This window comes from Aethalodelphis obliquidens, unplaced genomic scaffold (assembly GCF_003676395.1).
Source record: "Aethalodelphis obliquidens isolate GAN/ISIS:26980383/991018 unplaced genomic scaffold, ASM367639v1 scaffold70, whole genome shotgun sequence".
In the NCBI taxonomy this organism is placed as follows: domain Eukaryota; kingdom Metazoa; phylum Chordata; class Mammalia; order Artiodactyla; family Delphinidae; genus Aethalodelphis; species Aethalodelphis obliquidens.
In genome coordinates this window covers 5,653,087-5,669,644 of record NW_020838014.1, presented here as the reverse complement: position 1 = coordinate 5,669,644, position 16,558 = coordinate 5,653,087, and the positions used below count along the sequence as shown (strand labels likewise).

Below are 16,558 nucleotides of genomic sequence, written 5' to 3'. Positions count from 1 at the left end.
AAATTATAAAGCAAATAAATAAATAAGCAAACAAGTAGAACTGTGTCTATGTATACATATACATGGGGGTATGGGAATGCAGCAAAAATTAACAAAAGGTAACTCTAGGTGAAAGATACAACCATTGTACTATTCTTACGATTTTTCTGGGCTTAAAAAACAGTAAAAAAAATTTTAAAGGAGAGAGAGATCTTACATAATTTGGGTCAAATTCCACAGCTGACAACTATGAAAACTGAAAGCAAGGAAGTTTTATTTTGACATGTTCCTTCAGCTAGGTTGTAGCAAGTGTATAACTAAAGCTCCTGCAGTTTTAGCTTCCAGTCCAGTGCTCTTTCAACTATCTCGTACAGTCTCAAGCCTAATGACACAGGATAAACAAATACAAGAAATGACTTGAGGGAGGGAACTGACTAACCCATCTCAGCAAAATAAGGGTTTGGTCTAGGGTCAACCACAGATATGGAAACGAGGGGGCAAAATAAAGAAATGATATAACAAGAAAGTGATATATTAGAATGAGAAAAAAGAAATAACCATAACGTACAAGCTGAGAAGATAGGAAAATAAAAATGTGAGGGATAATAAAAGAAAAATTGGAGTAAGATTGCCATTTAGGGTAAGAAACGTAGTTTGAGACATGTACATTTAAACCATAATACACCAGAATGTAAGCTAGAAGTATACTAGAATGTAAAGTCCAAGAGACTGAGAATTTTTTTCCCTTTTGCCTACTGATATATCCTCAAATAACCTGAACAATGTCTGGAAATAATATTTTTTGGGACAAATGTAGTGACAGTTTATGAGGTATTCAAGTAGAGACTGACTGGAAACAGAAATGTGAAATTTAAAAGAAGGTATTAAGGACCTTACTTTGCAGGGGTTTTGGGAAGTGGACATATTTAAGGTCTCCACCTTCTTCCACGAAAGTTTGTATAATTCTGCCTGGGATTCTGACTATAAGCCCAAATAATAAAGCTGTCTTTTTTCTTTTCAATTATTCCCTTTATACAGATTTCTTTACAGGAAACCTCATTGGGAGGATGGGTGGCTATAGTCATACACCCTCTAGTAACCATCAAAACTCTTATGATTGTTCCTAACAGATTTCATTAGCTAGAACAGGGAGTTGAGGTGTGATCCCAGGACCAGCATCATCCGTACCACCTGGGAGTTTGTCAGAATGTAAATTCTTAGGGTCCACCCTAGATCTACTGAATCAGAAACTGGGCATGGCCCGGTAATCTGTATTTTACGAAGTCTTCTATGTGATTCTAATGCATAGTAAAGAGCTAAATACAAAATAAAGGTACTCTTATTTGACAAAATGCCTTCATGAGATGTAGCTAAAAATTGAAGACACAATTACATAGAAAGATTTTTGTAATAAAATATAGTGTAACATCACATAGTCATAATTCATCATGTAGTGACCACAGAGCAAAACCCGCCTACAATTAAAAAAAAATTTTTAAGGCATCTACTTACTTTAATGTTTCAGCAAGAAAGAAGCTCTGCTGTACATCATCATGTGTAGGAGTAGAGGAATATACATCCTTCACGCCAGAAAATCCACCAGTGACTCGGCAATACTTTTCAATAGCCTGTAAAAGAGATGAGACAAAAGAGTCAATTCCATAGAGTTTCAAACTTGGAAGGACAAGTTAAGGAACCACAGTCAAAAGTTTACAGAGATCTCTATGAGAATTTGACAGTTTCAGAATAAGATTTTACTTGTCTGGTCTTCCTCCTTTCTAATGAAAAGCTAATTAACACTAAAAGTGTTTATTTAATCAAATTGTTAATTTTTATATAGTTCCATTTTGATTACAGCTTGGTTTATAAAGTCTCCTTACCAAAGGGTTGGTACTTTTCTCTAAGTATTTTAAACATTTTTATTTTTTACATCTTTATTGGAGTTGCTTTACAATGGTGTGTTAGTTTCTGCTTTATAACAAAGTGAACCAGCTATATGTATACCTACATCCCATATCCCCTCCCTCTTGCATCTCCCTCCACCCTCCCTATCCCACCCCTCTAGGTGGTCACAAAGCACCGAGCTGATCTCCCTGTGCTATGTGGCTGCTTCCCACTAGCTATCTATTTTACGTTTGGTAGTGTATATATGTCCATGCCACTCTCTCACTTCGTTCCAGCTTACCCATCCCCCTCCCCATATCCTCAAGTCCATTCTCTACGTCTGTGTCTTTATTCCTGTCCTGCCCTTAGGTTCTTCAGAAACTTTTTTTTTTTTTAGATTCCATATATATGTGTTAGCATACAGTATTTGTTTTTCTCTTTCTGACTTACTTCACTCTGTGTGACAGACTCTAGGTCCATCCACCTTACTACAAATAACTCAATTTCGTTTCTTTTTATGGCTGAGTAATATTCCATTATATATATGTGCCACATCTTCTTTATCCATTCATCTGTCAACGGACACTTAGGTTGCTTCCATGTCCTGGCTATTGTAAACAGTGCTGTGATGAACATTGTGGTACATGTTTCCTTTTGAATTATGGTTTTCTCAGGGTATATGCTCAGTAGTGGGATTGCTGGGTCATATGGTAGTTCTATTTTTAGTTTTTTAAGGTACCTCCTTACTGTTCTCCACACTGCCTGTATCAATTTACATGAATACGTTTTTAAACACATATTCTTCACAACGATCATGCATCTTTACCACTGTAGAACATCGGAGCAGTTTAAGGATACTGTGAAAGTATCAGGGAGGCATGACTAATCTTTAAGCCATGTAGAGACACTTCTTAAAGGCACGTTTTCATGCATAACATATTCAAGTTTGGAAATCTGAAGATGTAAATTGGAATAGTTAAAGCTACAGAAGACATGAGATACCACTATTCTATTCCAGCTTGTCTTCCCTTTTCTTTCTTTAAACCCAACATGGGAGCCAGTGGTGGGCAAGAAGGAAAATTCTATTTAAGATGTGAGTTCTTCTCTTTTGTCTCCACACTGCACCCCCTTCTCATCATGTCATACTTTTGAAACTTGAATTTTAAGTATAATTATTTCAGTTTTTGTTCTTCAGAGTTTGTGTGTGTCCATATAGGCTATAGAAGCATAATTTTAACTCTGTAATTCAAATATGGACAGATATGGGTTAAAGTTTGAGCTTGTCAAACCTTTAAGAAGGCGCACAGGAAAAAAAAGAACCTTAGGAAAAGGATAAATTATCCTTTAGTGTTTCTCAATGAAAAGATGCATTTCTGCCACCATCCCTCACCTCCCTGCCCCACATGATTCAGATACATCTCCCATATTCCTCTAAATAAGAAGCATTAAATATTAGTGGACTTTCAAGTCATATTCATTGCAGGATTACTTTACCTATTTCCCCTATATAAAATATTGCTTGATATATGTAAGCGTTAGTAAAAGCCATTGCTACACAACAGAAGTGTGTGTGTCTGTATATGTGTGTGTCTTATTCCCAAACCACTGTGCCAACATTTTGTCTATCTCTCAACTGCAGCAGGATCCTCCTGCACAGAGAGTTTCACTAGCAGCTGTGTTTCCAATTTTGGACACAGGTAGTCAGAGAAAAGCAGCAACAATAAATGCTTCATCTGTTCCTGCTCTGTATTCATAACTGCCTTGTTTCCATTAATATTCTCTTATTGTTAAACTCCATAAGGACCAACTATGTCTGAATGACAACACATAAGTGTCCTCACCTTAGTTCGTCTTTATCACATTATTCCTAGATTATCGCAGTGGTCTCCAAAACCCACCAATTTGCAGATTATAATCAGATCCTTTTGTTTTGTTACTCCCCACTAAAAAGTCTTCAGTAGTTCCTTCCCCTTTCAAAAACCTTTAGTAGTCCCATAACGGATTCTTAAAGTCAGGGGAGCTCTGGTGGGTAGGAGATGGTGAAGAAAAAGAAGACCTGAGGGGCTTTTTAGACAGGCAAAGGACTTTTAATCCCCACCTGCCAAATAAGAAACACTTATATAGTAACTGAGAAAACTAAGTATGTGTGTGTTATTCCTGAAGCACTGAGTAAAGTATTCATGCCTTGATCTGGCATGTAAGACCATCTACATAATGGCTCCAAACTTCTCTCTCTGGAGTTGCCCCTGTGAAACCTTTTTACATAAATTGGTCTATATTCTGCCCTAAAACACATCATGCACATTCTTGTCTGAGCAATTTACTAACACTACTTACCTCACCTAGAATGTCCTCATTCTATCTAGATTGCAAGTTTAAGCTAAACAATTTGAATATCCACCATAATTAGTACTATTTATCATAATTAGTATGTCTTAGAGAATAAAACACCTCCTCACTCCCAGTGATAAGCTATACTTTCATGAAAACTCTAATGATTTCTCTTCCTCCCAGGTACTGATGACAATGGAATTCTCTGAAAGGCTAGCATTTTATGAGTAAACAATTTGCTTACTTTACTAACCATTAAAAATTCCTCATTACAAATACACACACACACACGTGTGTGTGTGTGTGTGTGTGTGTGTGTATATATATATATATATATGGAGAGAGAAAGAGAGAGAGTGTGTTGGGGTTTTTTTGTCTTTCAATGTAGAAAATTTTTAACAATTCACTAGTCCTTCTTATGGTGCCACTAAGGAATTACTCTGAACACAAGCTGAAGTGAATGGGGGTTAATCTACCCAGGCTGTGAATCTGGGCAATTTCACAATGATTTTATTTTCCCCCCAGAGGTTAAGCATTAATAGGCAAGTATAGAAATTTTATAATCATAGTGAAAAACTGCCATTTAAATGACTCCTTTAGTTATTCAGTAAGAATAATGAGTGAATACTAGGAGGAAAATAGTTCTAACAGAAAACTAAACTGGATTTTAAGGTTTACTTCTACTGCTTAAGAAACAAACTAACAGTTTTTCCATCAAAAAAAAAATGAAAGTAGCCCTATAGTTACTGAACATGAGGTAACATGGATGAGGATACATGGCACTACAGGAGGCTTAATTGAACACTCTTGCACATTAAATGAAATATCGGCTTATTTACCAGTGCTGCTTCCCAGCCCCACTCCCTATATCTTGGATCGTGAGTGAATCGCCACAGGTACCAATAGGTTTCAATTACTTCTGGACGTAGGATGTAATACTTTTCAGCCTGCCGAACTGCCACAGCCTCGACTGCACCATCAAACTTGAATGATTCAGGACCTAGCTTTAATGCTGTAACATGACAAAAGAAATAAATGAACAGAATAAACCATTTGTGTTTGTTTGCCAGAGTTTTTTCCTCCCCCTGAAAGAATGCAGCATGAAGTAAAGTTGTTTTGTTGTTTGTCTTATTTTTATTGTTGCTGTTTTGCAAAATCAGTGATTTTAAAAGATCCGCATTTGATTTTCTTATAAATATTCCTATTATTCTAACGTGAAATATTTCTCGTAAATAATGTACATCAACATACTGCTATATCTAACTAAACTGACAAAAGTCTAGTAATCCTTTGGAAACAAATGTCAAGCTAGACATAAACATATTACATATTCTGTTTTGGTCCAAAATCAAATGAGACAGGTAACCGTATTGTGCACAGTAATTTTTTTAAAAGTCAAGACAATTTAAAAGTCCTTTTAATATAACACATACATATAAGAAAACATTTTAGAGCTCAGATTTTGAATTAGATTTAGTTAGTCCCTAACCTTTTAAAGCATACCACAGTAAGAAACAATACATTTTTAAAACTTAACCCAGTTTTAAAAATCATCTCTCTTTGCCTATAGCTTCTGTATATACAGCTAGGAAGAGGTTCAAAACGCCAACCACTAAGAATTTCATCAGTAAATTGCCTATTTATCAGTTTGAATAAACACCTGAAACTAACACAATATTGTATATCAACTATAGTTAAATAAAAATAAAAAATTTTTTAAAACATGGCCATAACACATATATTTCAACATTACATAATACTCCTTAAATGATATGACTTCCATTCAGGCTGGAACACAGCACTACATGAAAGGCTTTTTAAGAACCTCTTTCTAATCACACCCAGCACCCTAAACCTGGCAATATAAAACCATCCTCCACTGGGGTGCTGGAGTCACACACAATTACCACTCTCAGCTGCCATCTTTCTTTCTTTTTACTAGTTTGTACCAGTGGCAAACAGTTTCAAAGTCTCTTGCCTCTTTCAAGAAATGCTGGACATTTTTATATTTTCTCAGAAAAGGGAGAGTAAGAACTATACCATAAACAAAATCATGCCATAGTTGTTGGCATGACATGTGTTGCAGCAGCCAAATTTTAGCATTACAAGGGTGATGCCATAAACTCCAAATAATCACAATTCAAAGGAGGTGAAAATAAAGCATTTCGTACCACTCCCCAACCCCAAGAAAAAACACAAAATCAGAAACACTATAGTGATGGTAGATAGCTCTATTAAAAGCAAGGCGTGTGATCCAGAACAGTTAATACTCACAGTTTGTTTACTGCTAAGTCTTGGAGAACTAAAGCAGAACTTAAGCAGGGGTTTTTAACCTGAGGATCATGAACTCTACGGTAGGCTTTGGAAGAGGGAGATTAATGTGTGCCAAAGAAGCCTCTGAAATTACATGCTAAACTTTATGTGTGCTCATACAGCTCTGACCACCTCCTCAATGGGATTTGAGGTTAGGACTAACTAAGAAATTATCAATGTTTTGTAAGAAAACTTCTACTCAGCTTATTGACAAGGTCTGGCATACAATCAAATATTATTTGTCATTTAATAAATGTTTTTAAAATAATAAAAGTCAAACATCATAAGCACTGAGATGATGGTAATCCAATAAATAGTAAGATAAGTCATTTTGTCTGGATTTCTTGTTTTTCTTTTCTCAAAGACTATGAGTGTTAATTGATCATACAGAGTTTTCAAATGATACTCTTAAGGCTAACTTTAAATTAGATAATAACTTCTGTAATTATAATGATATTATCACCTGAATTGAAGTAGAAATTGGCTGCATGGAACTAATATTTTAGACTTCTTACTAAAAATTTTATTTCACTGATCAGTCATTCATAACTTCACAAATAAAACACACCAGAAAGATAACATATTTGTTCTGTGAGGAGCTGGTGAGTAAAAACCATACAAGCCACATCCATTGGTATGCGGCATGTAACATATACATACCACATACCATTGGTATGTGATATGTAATATATTACATACCACATCCATTATTTTTGTCAAATCATTGCTTTCATGTTTCTGAAGGCATTATTTCTTAGGTGCTCTTTTGTCTATGCAATGCTATAAAAAAATAATTTCATAACATTCTACCTTGCACTTAATTTCTACTCCCTGTCTTAAATTTCCCACTTATATTTGATATATCATTTCTAAAAGGAAAATAACTAATCCAACAAGTAAAAATTGAGTCAAAATCATAAATAATTTAGTGTCTAGGTAAAAAGAACTCTAGAGGATGCAAAAATCATATAATGTAGGTAAAGGAAAGAGACATGCACGAAGAAAACAATTGAAGTAAAATATCAAATGTGCTAAAAGTCAGTTGTAAGAAAATAAAAGATAATTTTAAAGAAGGTACAGATTAGTCCGTAAAGTCATGGGAAAAAAAATATTCATGAGTCCTCCAAGACAGGCAGAATCTGTAGAGATGGAAAAATAAGTACACTCAAGTCAACAAAAGAAATTCAACAAAAGCTAAAAAGCATGAGGAATATCTGGGACAGGCAATCTGAATACAGTTTGAATGGGCTAATAGTAAGGGAAGAACTTAAACTATTTTCCTATACCCTTCCCTCCTATTAACTTCTCTTAAGGAAAAAATAGTTGTAGAAACTCTTAAAATATGTCCATTACTCCATGTTCAATGGATGTTTTGTCCATTGGACATGTTATATGTATCTAAAGAGATTAAATTTCCCCCCAAAATGCGATAGCACATAGTCTAAGAAAGGTGTTATCCAATTTCAATATGAAATAAATTAAGTTATATAATAATCATTATTTTAATGATGTTCAGCAATTTTTTTTTTTTAATCTAGAAACCCAGATCAAGAAGGTACTATATTTTGGAAGTCTAAGATCTGGTTTGGCATTAATTTTGCATTTTACCTCAGAATAAACTAAAACAATGTATCAAACTAGCTTCCCATGTAGAGATAATAATGTTTAACTACCAGTAAGTTACTGCTCAGTCTCATGAAAAGATTCAGCAACATTTCCTACAAACCCAGCTAAGTATTAAGCAGCAGGCCATGTTTATCAGTAAGTGGAATATATGAAGAATACCAGATTTTGAAATAATGTTAATTATAATTCCAACAAACTGAAGTACAATCCCAAGGCAGTAATTATTGTATGAATTTAGCCCAAATAACTGCTAAGAAGTGAATATATTTTTAAACAAGGTTGCCAAAAATTATAGCCTAGCTATAAGAAAATACAGCAGAAGATGTAATGGTAGGAAGTAAGCAAAACTAGAATTGTACTTCTTAATTAAAGGATCTAAGGTGAGATTAAAGATAAGTAAAAACAGTGAAAGATGTGAAAATATAGGATACAAACCAAATAGTAATCTTTTGGGGCATACGATGGCAAAGAGGGTCACAGGTTCATTGACTGGCAATGTGAAAATGATGTCAGAACAAGCATGACGGCAACAACCAGAGACTGCATTTTAAAATTTTTCATTTGTACTCACAACATTCTGAGGAAGACAGCGTAGGTATTATTACCCCAACTTTTTGCAGGTGGAGCAACTGAGGCTTTAGGAAGGCTAAATGATTTGCCTAAAGCTCATAGATAATAAATAGTGAAACAGGGGCTTTTTGCATCCTAGTTCACATGTTCTTTTCATAATATCAGTGTTTCATATCAGTATGAAATGTGACAGTCAGAAATATAGGGCATCCTTTCGTAACTCTGGTATTCTATGAATTTCTCAAAGGCAGGGAAGATATCTTGTTCACACTTCAACCTGTAAGAATCCAGCATTAACGCCTGGCGCATAATATGTGCTCCATGTTTAATGGAGTGAATGATTAATATAATAACCATAATATACCATATTTTAATACATCTGTTGCATGAAATGCTACTATTTTAGATCTAGTATTTGATTTGTGCTCAAAAGCTGCATAACAACAAGTCTTATTATCATGGGTCCTAGTACAAACACTTAATATCCACTCTGGTCCTCAATGTTTTACTAATTTCAGCTTTAAGTATATATTTGATATTCTATACCGACATCATGACAATATATTTTAACTTCTATTTGTAACTCAGATAACAGACTTTAGATGTATTATATACTAACTTAAACCACCACAAAATAACATCTGCTTCAATGTCCCTTTGACTTAGTTATATTTTGTCACGAAATGGAATCCTTGATTTGGTTACTGAGAGAGCTGAAGGGTCAATTTCACCACAAATTCAATTCTTTATTATATAAAAATAACTTGACAGATTTATGAACTAGGATAAATTTTAAGCCAACCATATTTGTTTCATGGTACCTGATGATAAATTAACCCTAAAACATAAATTCAGTTATTTAACTAAAACAACAATTCAACTTCTGAAATCACAATCAGAAATTCCTAGTTTTTAGTTTTTCAGGGAACTCATTTTCCATTATTTCATATAGAAACATACATTTTTGGGATTTCCCTGGTGGAGCAGTGGTTAAGAATCCGCCTGCCAAAGCAGGGGACACAGGTTCAAGCTCTGGTCCGGGAAGATCCCATATGCCGCGGAGCAACTAGGCCCAAGCGCAGCAACGAAGACCCAACGCAGCCAAAAATAAATAAATAAAATAACAATAATAATAATAATTTTTTAAAAATACATTTTTAAAGCCAGAGAAAAACTTGGAAGACCTAGTCCAGTGTTTCTCAACCCTATTCTCCAGGCTTTTATTTAAACCTAATTGCCTTCTCCTTCCATGAAATATTATTAACAAATATATACTGTTTATCTATCTATGAGTGTGTGTGTGTGTGTGTGTGTGTGTGTGTGTGTGTGTGTGTGTGTGTGTGTGTGTGTGTGTGTGTGTGTGTATGCTTTATATTTAAAGATATTTTTTGCCCCCAGGAACCAATTTTTGTCACCTGTAAAACTGAGAATCGTCTCATTTTTTTAGGTAAGGACACTGAAGCCCAGAAATATCACATACTTGCCTAAAGCAACATAACAGGTTCTTTTTAAAGGCACAAACAACTTAAAATTATTGGTGAACTGACCAAGAGACAAACTACTAGTTATCTACATACCAATTATACATATAACATACAGTTATATACATACTCAATATAACTAATATCTTTATTGGCAAGGCATGTAACCTAAATCAACTCTGTATTCTTTTAAGCAACTGATTTTACAGAAGCTGAAATAAATGGATGAAATGGATTCTTCTATATTAAAATAAACAACGTTAGCCCATACATCCCTAAAAGCCCTACCTATTGTCTTTAAAACAACTTCTTCAAAATCTTTATTAACAAAAACAGAATTCAGAATAATAATTTAGAAAGATGCAGGAACATTATTTTCAGAATTAAAATTCATGTTTTTAAGAAAATTTACTGTGTTAGAATAAATTATTTTGAAGTAAAAACTGCCTATTTATTTCCCTTCTAATTCCTGGACATATTTTTATTTTAGAAATTATTTTAGACTAAGTAATTAGCATTATTAATATTCTTACCAGTTCTGTCATATGACTCATGACATGTACGTGCAATTTCCGCTCCTAGCTCTAAATAATGTCCAGCTCGATCCATTCTAGAACCATCTGCTCCTAGCACAAACATTCCCCCAGCAAAGCAGGCCAAATGCCCCATCTTCTTTTCCAAGTGCCCGTTCTTCCATTCTCCAATAAAGGTAAGACCTCCCCGAGACTTCCTAATAAGATGTTTTTCTATAGCCTATAAGAAAGAGTAGATATTCAAAATTTTAGAGGAAAAGTGTTAGTATTCAAACTTACTACATCATTCTCACACAAAACCTTGGTAATATGAAATTCTACAAAGCTGTAACTTTCCCAAACTGGAAGACTTAATTTACAATAATTAAGTTTGGGAGTGAGCCATCAAGTTACACATCATCTTGAACAAATATCCAAATCACAAGTATAATGAGACAAGGTGGGAGACAGGAGACTGGCCTCAAGATTACCTTTCAACACAACACTACCCATATTACAGGTTTTTTCTTCTTGCTCTAAATGAAATTCATAATAATCAGTGAGCTGAGGTCAGGATGACAAGTTAAAACCCAGAGGCTCTACCGGTTTATTTTCTATTTCAAACAACAAAAAATGAATAGGAAGAAAACACCCAAGTTAATCAGAAAAATGTGATTTTGATAATCAGTTAAAATGGTTTCTTTTTCATGTAACTATACATGTTGTCTAAGTGTTTTAAAAAGGCATATTAGGTGAGATACATTATATGTTATAAAACTTAGAAAAACAGTTGAAAGTTCAAACTTAACTCCTTAGTTCCTTACTTCACAGACTTAGGCATTTGTTTTGGATGCTGTGCCAGGGTTAAGACAGGCCATGGGACAATGTCAATTTTACTTCTTCTGAAATGTCAACCTTCCTTAAAGCAGTGGGAATGGAAAGATAAATATTTTACATTAAACCTGAATATAACACGAAGTAGAGTCCAACAATCACATTTCATTTTAAAAATGAAATAGTTTAAGAACTTTGGACCATGTTCTTAGACTTTGCTGAGAGGGGCTAAAGAATAATTCTCTACCTTTAGAGGCACTTCTTTGTAAAAGTAAAGGAATTGCATTAATTCAGTTCTCTTTGGTAGAAATTATTATACATAATTAAATACTATACTTTCCTGACAATAAAAAGTAATAAGACTCAATTCACATTTTTATTGTGGGCTGTTTTCTGACAAGCTCAATAACAATCAGCTTTTGAAAAATTTATTCTATGTTCTTTATCACAATAATGTTTGTTCTACAGAAACACAAGGACTATGCCTTATTCATCATCTTACACTCCACAAACCCTATAAGTGTAGTATGCATTCAACAATTGTTCAATTAATAAGTCATTTTATAAATAAATGGTACTCTTTGATAATTGTATTTGACCTGTTAGAGGAAGAAGGGGTAGCTGATAAGTAAAATAATAAGGGACCACCATTGGATTATAAATGTTTATTGTTGTTTTATTTTAACCATAGTACTATGAAGCACAAATGAAAACATTAGTTTTTTGAGTAAAGGGCCAATGTTTTTCATCTTTGTGGACCTCCCTACTTCTAACATGTGGGTAAACTTTTTACCAACAATTCACTTACAGACCCCTGAAATTTCTTGTATGGCTCCCTTCTCTCAGTAAAATTAAGACAAATGTCTAAGAGTTCAACTTATGTAAAAATTTTTGAATGGCAGTTAAGAGTAATATTATTGCTCTTCTATTAAAAATTGTTAAACAAATCTTCATAAATAGTGGCATTAATTTCTTGCTCCAAAGGGACCTTTAAAAAGGTATAATTTTTCTTCATTATTTTAAATAAAGACTAAATATAAACTTGATCAGAATATAAAACCCATAACTACATAATTTTTAAAAAGAAAGCTAAGATGTAGGAACCAGGAATATGGGTAGCCATAAGTGTAGAGGAAGGTAAGATGAGGATGGAATAATTTAAATATATTAGTTCAGAAAGACAAATTAAAAAAATGACTTATCTCAAACTAGAATGGATCTTAAAATTCATAATCATTCCTATCTCTTCTGTGCATACCACATGTCATTTATTTTACAATTTGTATATACTGTCTCCTAACAGAATTAACAGTCATCGAAGATAATTAACATCGCAAAAACTGCATACATGTCTCAAAATGAAAGTTAGCCAACTGGTTATTTAAACACACTTAGTAGGTGCTCATTTTAGACTTAAGAACTAATAAAAACAGGACACAGAATACAAATATAGAAAGATTTTTAGGACACATATATAGCAGATGATTCATGGAAAATAATTTTAATTTATGAGATTAACTTTCAAAACAGGTATCATGCTTTTCAAAATATATGATTTAAAAAGCAATGACAGTACAGATGAACCAGTTTGCAAGGCAGAAATCGAGACATAGATGTAGAGAACAAACGTATGGACACCAAGGGGGGAAAGCGGCAGGGGGGTGGGAGTGGGATGAATTGGGAGATTGGGATTGATATATATACGCTAATATGTATAAAATAGATAATAAGAAAAATAAATTTTTTAAAAAGCAATGACAAATATCATGTTCTTTTTCCTTTAGGAAACATTATGCAAAACAAGAGAAAATGGTTTTAGATTCAAAATATTACAAGCAGCGAACTATGAAGAAAAAATGATTACGTGGTGTATGACATGTCACACTTTCTCAAAAATAAAAACAGTAAATACAGTCATTCATTTATCAAATACTTACTGAATACCTATTGTTTCAGGTCATACTAGACAATAATAAACAAATTAGTCTGTCTTCAAGGAACCCACAGACTAGTGGGAATGACTAAGGGTGGCTGTTTCCAACATTGCAATTCTAAAATTATTACATTCTTCCTAGATAATGACTTTTCTTGCATCATAAAAATTTCTAGGTTTAAAGTTTAATAACAGAATAAAATTCTACAACTTTTCAAAATACAGGTCTTCATAAAGAATTTTAGAAGTCACATACTAAAGTGGAGATTCCTGATTACCCATCAATTTAGTTCAATTTCTTAGTCAACACACTCCTTCAAGAAACATTTATTGAATGCCCACAATGGGCGAAGCACTATAATGCCACATATTAGTTCAACTCCTGTGCATTTTTATAAACAACTATAGAGATTAGTTCCTCAAAAAGTAAGGATATAAATGGGTAATAAGATCCTTGGTTTAACTTAAATACAAAACAACTGTAACTTTGAGTATGGATCATTGACTAGAGTCAGAAATGGTGTTACATACAAAATACACAATTTTTAAAAGTGATTAAATTATTACAGGGATAGGGGTTTATACTAGATCAGAAAGCAAATAATTTACAAAGTAATTAAATCACTTTTCTATTTCATAGTTTCCACTTGGAGGTATCACATATAAGTGTTTCCAAGAATGAAACTTGTTCCAATTTTAAACTTTTACACTGTGATACGGGGTTACATAAATATAAAACAATACAGAATAGTGGTTAAGAGCATAGGCTTTGGATCTAGACTCGAGTTCCAGGCTCCATCACTAACTAAGCTATGTGACCTTCAGCAAGTTACTTAACCTCTCTGCACCTTAAGGTCCTCATGTACAAAATGGTAGAGAAGATTAAATGATTTCACATATGTAAAAGGGGTCAGAACAGGGGTCAGAACAGTTCCTGGCATGTAAAAAGTACTATAAAAGTGTTTTGTCCTTATTATTTATCCAGAAGGCTCTCAACATGTAGGTTTAATGGGTCATTTCAAAAAAGGAATGTTTATGGAAAAGTATGTGAAGTTAGCTTTTCCAGTCTCTGTAGAAAATAGCTACAATTAAGATAAATTTTCATACATAAATATGTTACACTAAATTCCTCAACAATTTCTTTAAAGTGCCACAATAAAGAAAAACTTAATATATGACTATTAAAATACTAACAAACTCTAAGGAATGTATAAAATATGTACAGATGCTCATCAATTTCTATCAAATACATCATATATTCGATATGTTAATTAGGTAAAGGTTCTGATAATAATTACCTCAATAGCATCATCATACATTTTTCTGGCCTCATGATCTGTTTTATCTGACATCAACCATGCTTTTAGTAAGTACTCATAAAAACTGTCTCCTAGCCCGCCAACTGATGTATGATCTGCAACAAAAGAGAAAAGAGAAGGATGGAGGTGGAAGAAAGAGAAGACAGAGGATAAAAAATAATGTTTTTTAATTACAATGACTATATTAAGACCAATAATTTAAACATTATAGTGACAGCCGTATTTCCAACATACTTCAAATTTAGTCCAGTAGGAGTTTACCATAATCACTCTCCTCAAATATGTATCCAATTTTCTAGGATATCTTTTTGTCCTGGATGTGGTATTTCACATATTTAGTAGTCTTTTTCACGTATTGGTGATTATGTGGAAGAACACTATTGATGGGAATGTAAAATGGTACATCCACTTTGGAAAACAACTTGGCAGTTTCTTAAAAAGATAAATATACACACCTACCATATGATACAAACATCCCGTTCTTGGATATTTACTCCTGAGAAAGAAGAACACATGTCCACTCGAAGGCTTGTGTGTGAATGTTCAAAGCACTTTATTTGTAACAGCCCAAAAGTGAAAATAACCCAGATGTCCATCAACAGGTGAATGGATAAACAAATTGTGGTATTCCACAAAGTGGAATTGTACTCGGAACTACAGATATACACAACATGGATGAATCTCAAAATAATACTGCTGAGTGAAAGAAGTCAGACAAAAATTAAAAGCACATATAAAGGATTGCATTTATATAAAGTTGTAGAGAATACAAACCTATCTGTAATGAGAGAAAGCAGATCAGTGGTTGCTCGAGGAAGGAGTGAGAAAGGGAGTGAGGAAAATATCATAAAGGGGTATGAGGAAATCTTTTGGGGTGATATGTTAATTATTTTGATTGTGGTGATGGTTTTCATAAGTGTATACTTACTTTAAAGCTTATCAAATTGTATACTTTATTATGTACAGTTTATGTCAATTTTACCTTAATAAAACTGTTTTTACAAAAGCAAGTAAACAAAATAAAAAGGATATTTGGAATCAGCCCAAACCTATCAGTAACATCAACAAATCAAATTAAACTCATCTTTTAAAATAAACTGAGACTCTCACACAGGAATTTTTTTACGTTTTATTTTATTAATCTATATAAATACTTTTTACTAAAGACACACCTAAACTAAAACTGCCCAGGAAATTGAAAATAAAGAAACAGTCAAAAGAGAGATGAGGATGGATAGGAGGTTTATACATAAGACTTAAGGAGAGTAAAGAATAAGAAAGTGAACTGATCAAAGTTAGAGTTGTGAGGGGTGATCCAGTTAGAATTGGAAATTATAAATTTATAGTGACTTTACCCTGTATTACTGATGATTTTCATCAGCAATCCTCAGCTGACTCTGTAGATGAATGCAAAAGGTACATGGCTACACTGATACAAGTATTGGGATTTGTAGGACAGGTAACACAGAAGACTAAACGTACTCGCGTATTCTCACACTATTTTGGATCCTATGCAGTCTAGGCTGGTTAGGAAAGGAAGCAACAGGTGATCCTCTTGTCCAACCATTCAGGATCCTCGCTCCACTGTTCACCTATTGCATGCAACCAGTAAAACATCGGCCCACCTGTCAGTCTACTCTACTATTATCCCCAAATTCACAATTTTCACCGCCAATGAGAACCTCAGCATTGCTTGTCAACTTTTCTATGACCCCTTGATTAGTGCTCTTTCCCATTCCCTAAAGCAGATTTTTGAAATCTCTTCTTCAAAAGGCC

The 16,558-nt window shown here is 33.7% G+C and overlaps 1 protein-coding gene across 3 annotated transcripts in view; it reads right to left on the bottom strand.

The window, feature by feature from the left end:
* Positions 1-16,558, bottom strand: part of MAN1A2 (mannosidase alpha class 1A member 2) — a 177,548-nt gene that overhangs the window by 44,254 nt on the left and 116,736 nt on the right. For all 3 annotated transcript variants that reach the window (XM_027091112.1, XM_027091111.1, XM_027091113.1), the window contains 4 exons: positions 14,762-14,877; positions 10,718-10,937; positions 5,034-5,206; positions 1,492-1,607 (listed from right to left, as the gene is read on the bottom strand). In XM_027091112.1, coding sequence (XP_026946913.1) covers positions 1,492-1,607; positions 5,034-5,206; positions 10,718-10,937; positions 14,762-14,877 — 625 coding nt within the window. The remainder of the gene's footprint in view (positions 1-1,491; positions 1,608-5,033; positions 5,207-10,717; positions 10,938-14,761; positions 14,878-16,558) is intronic.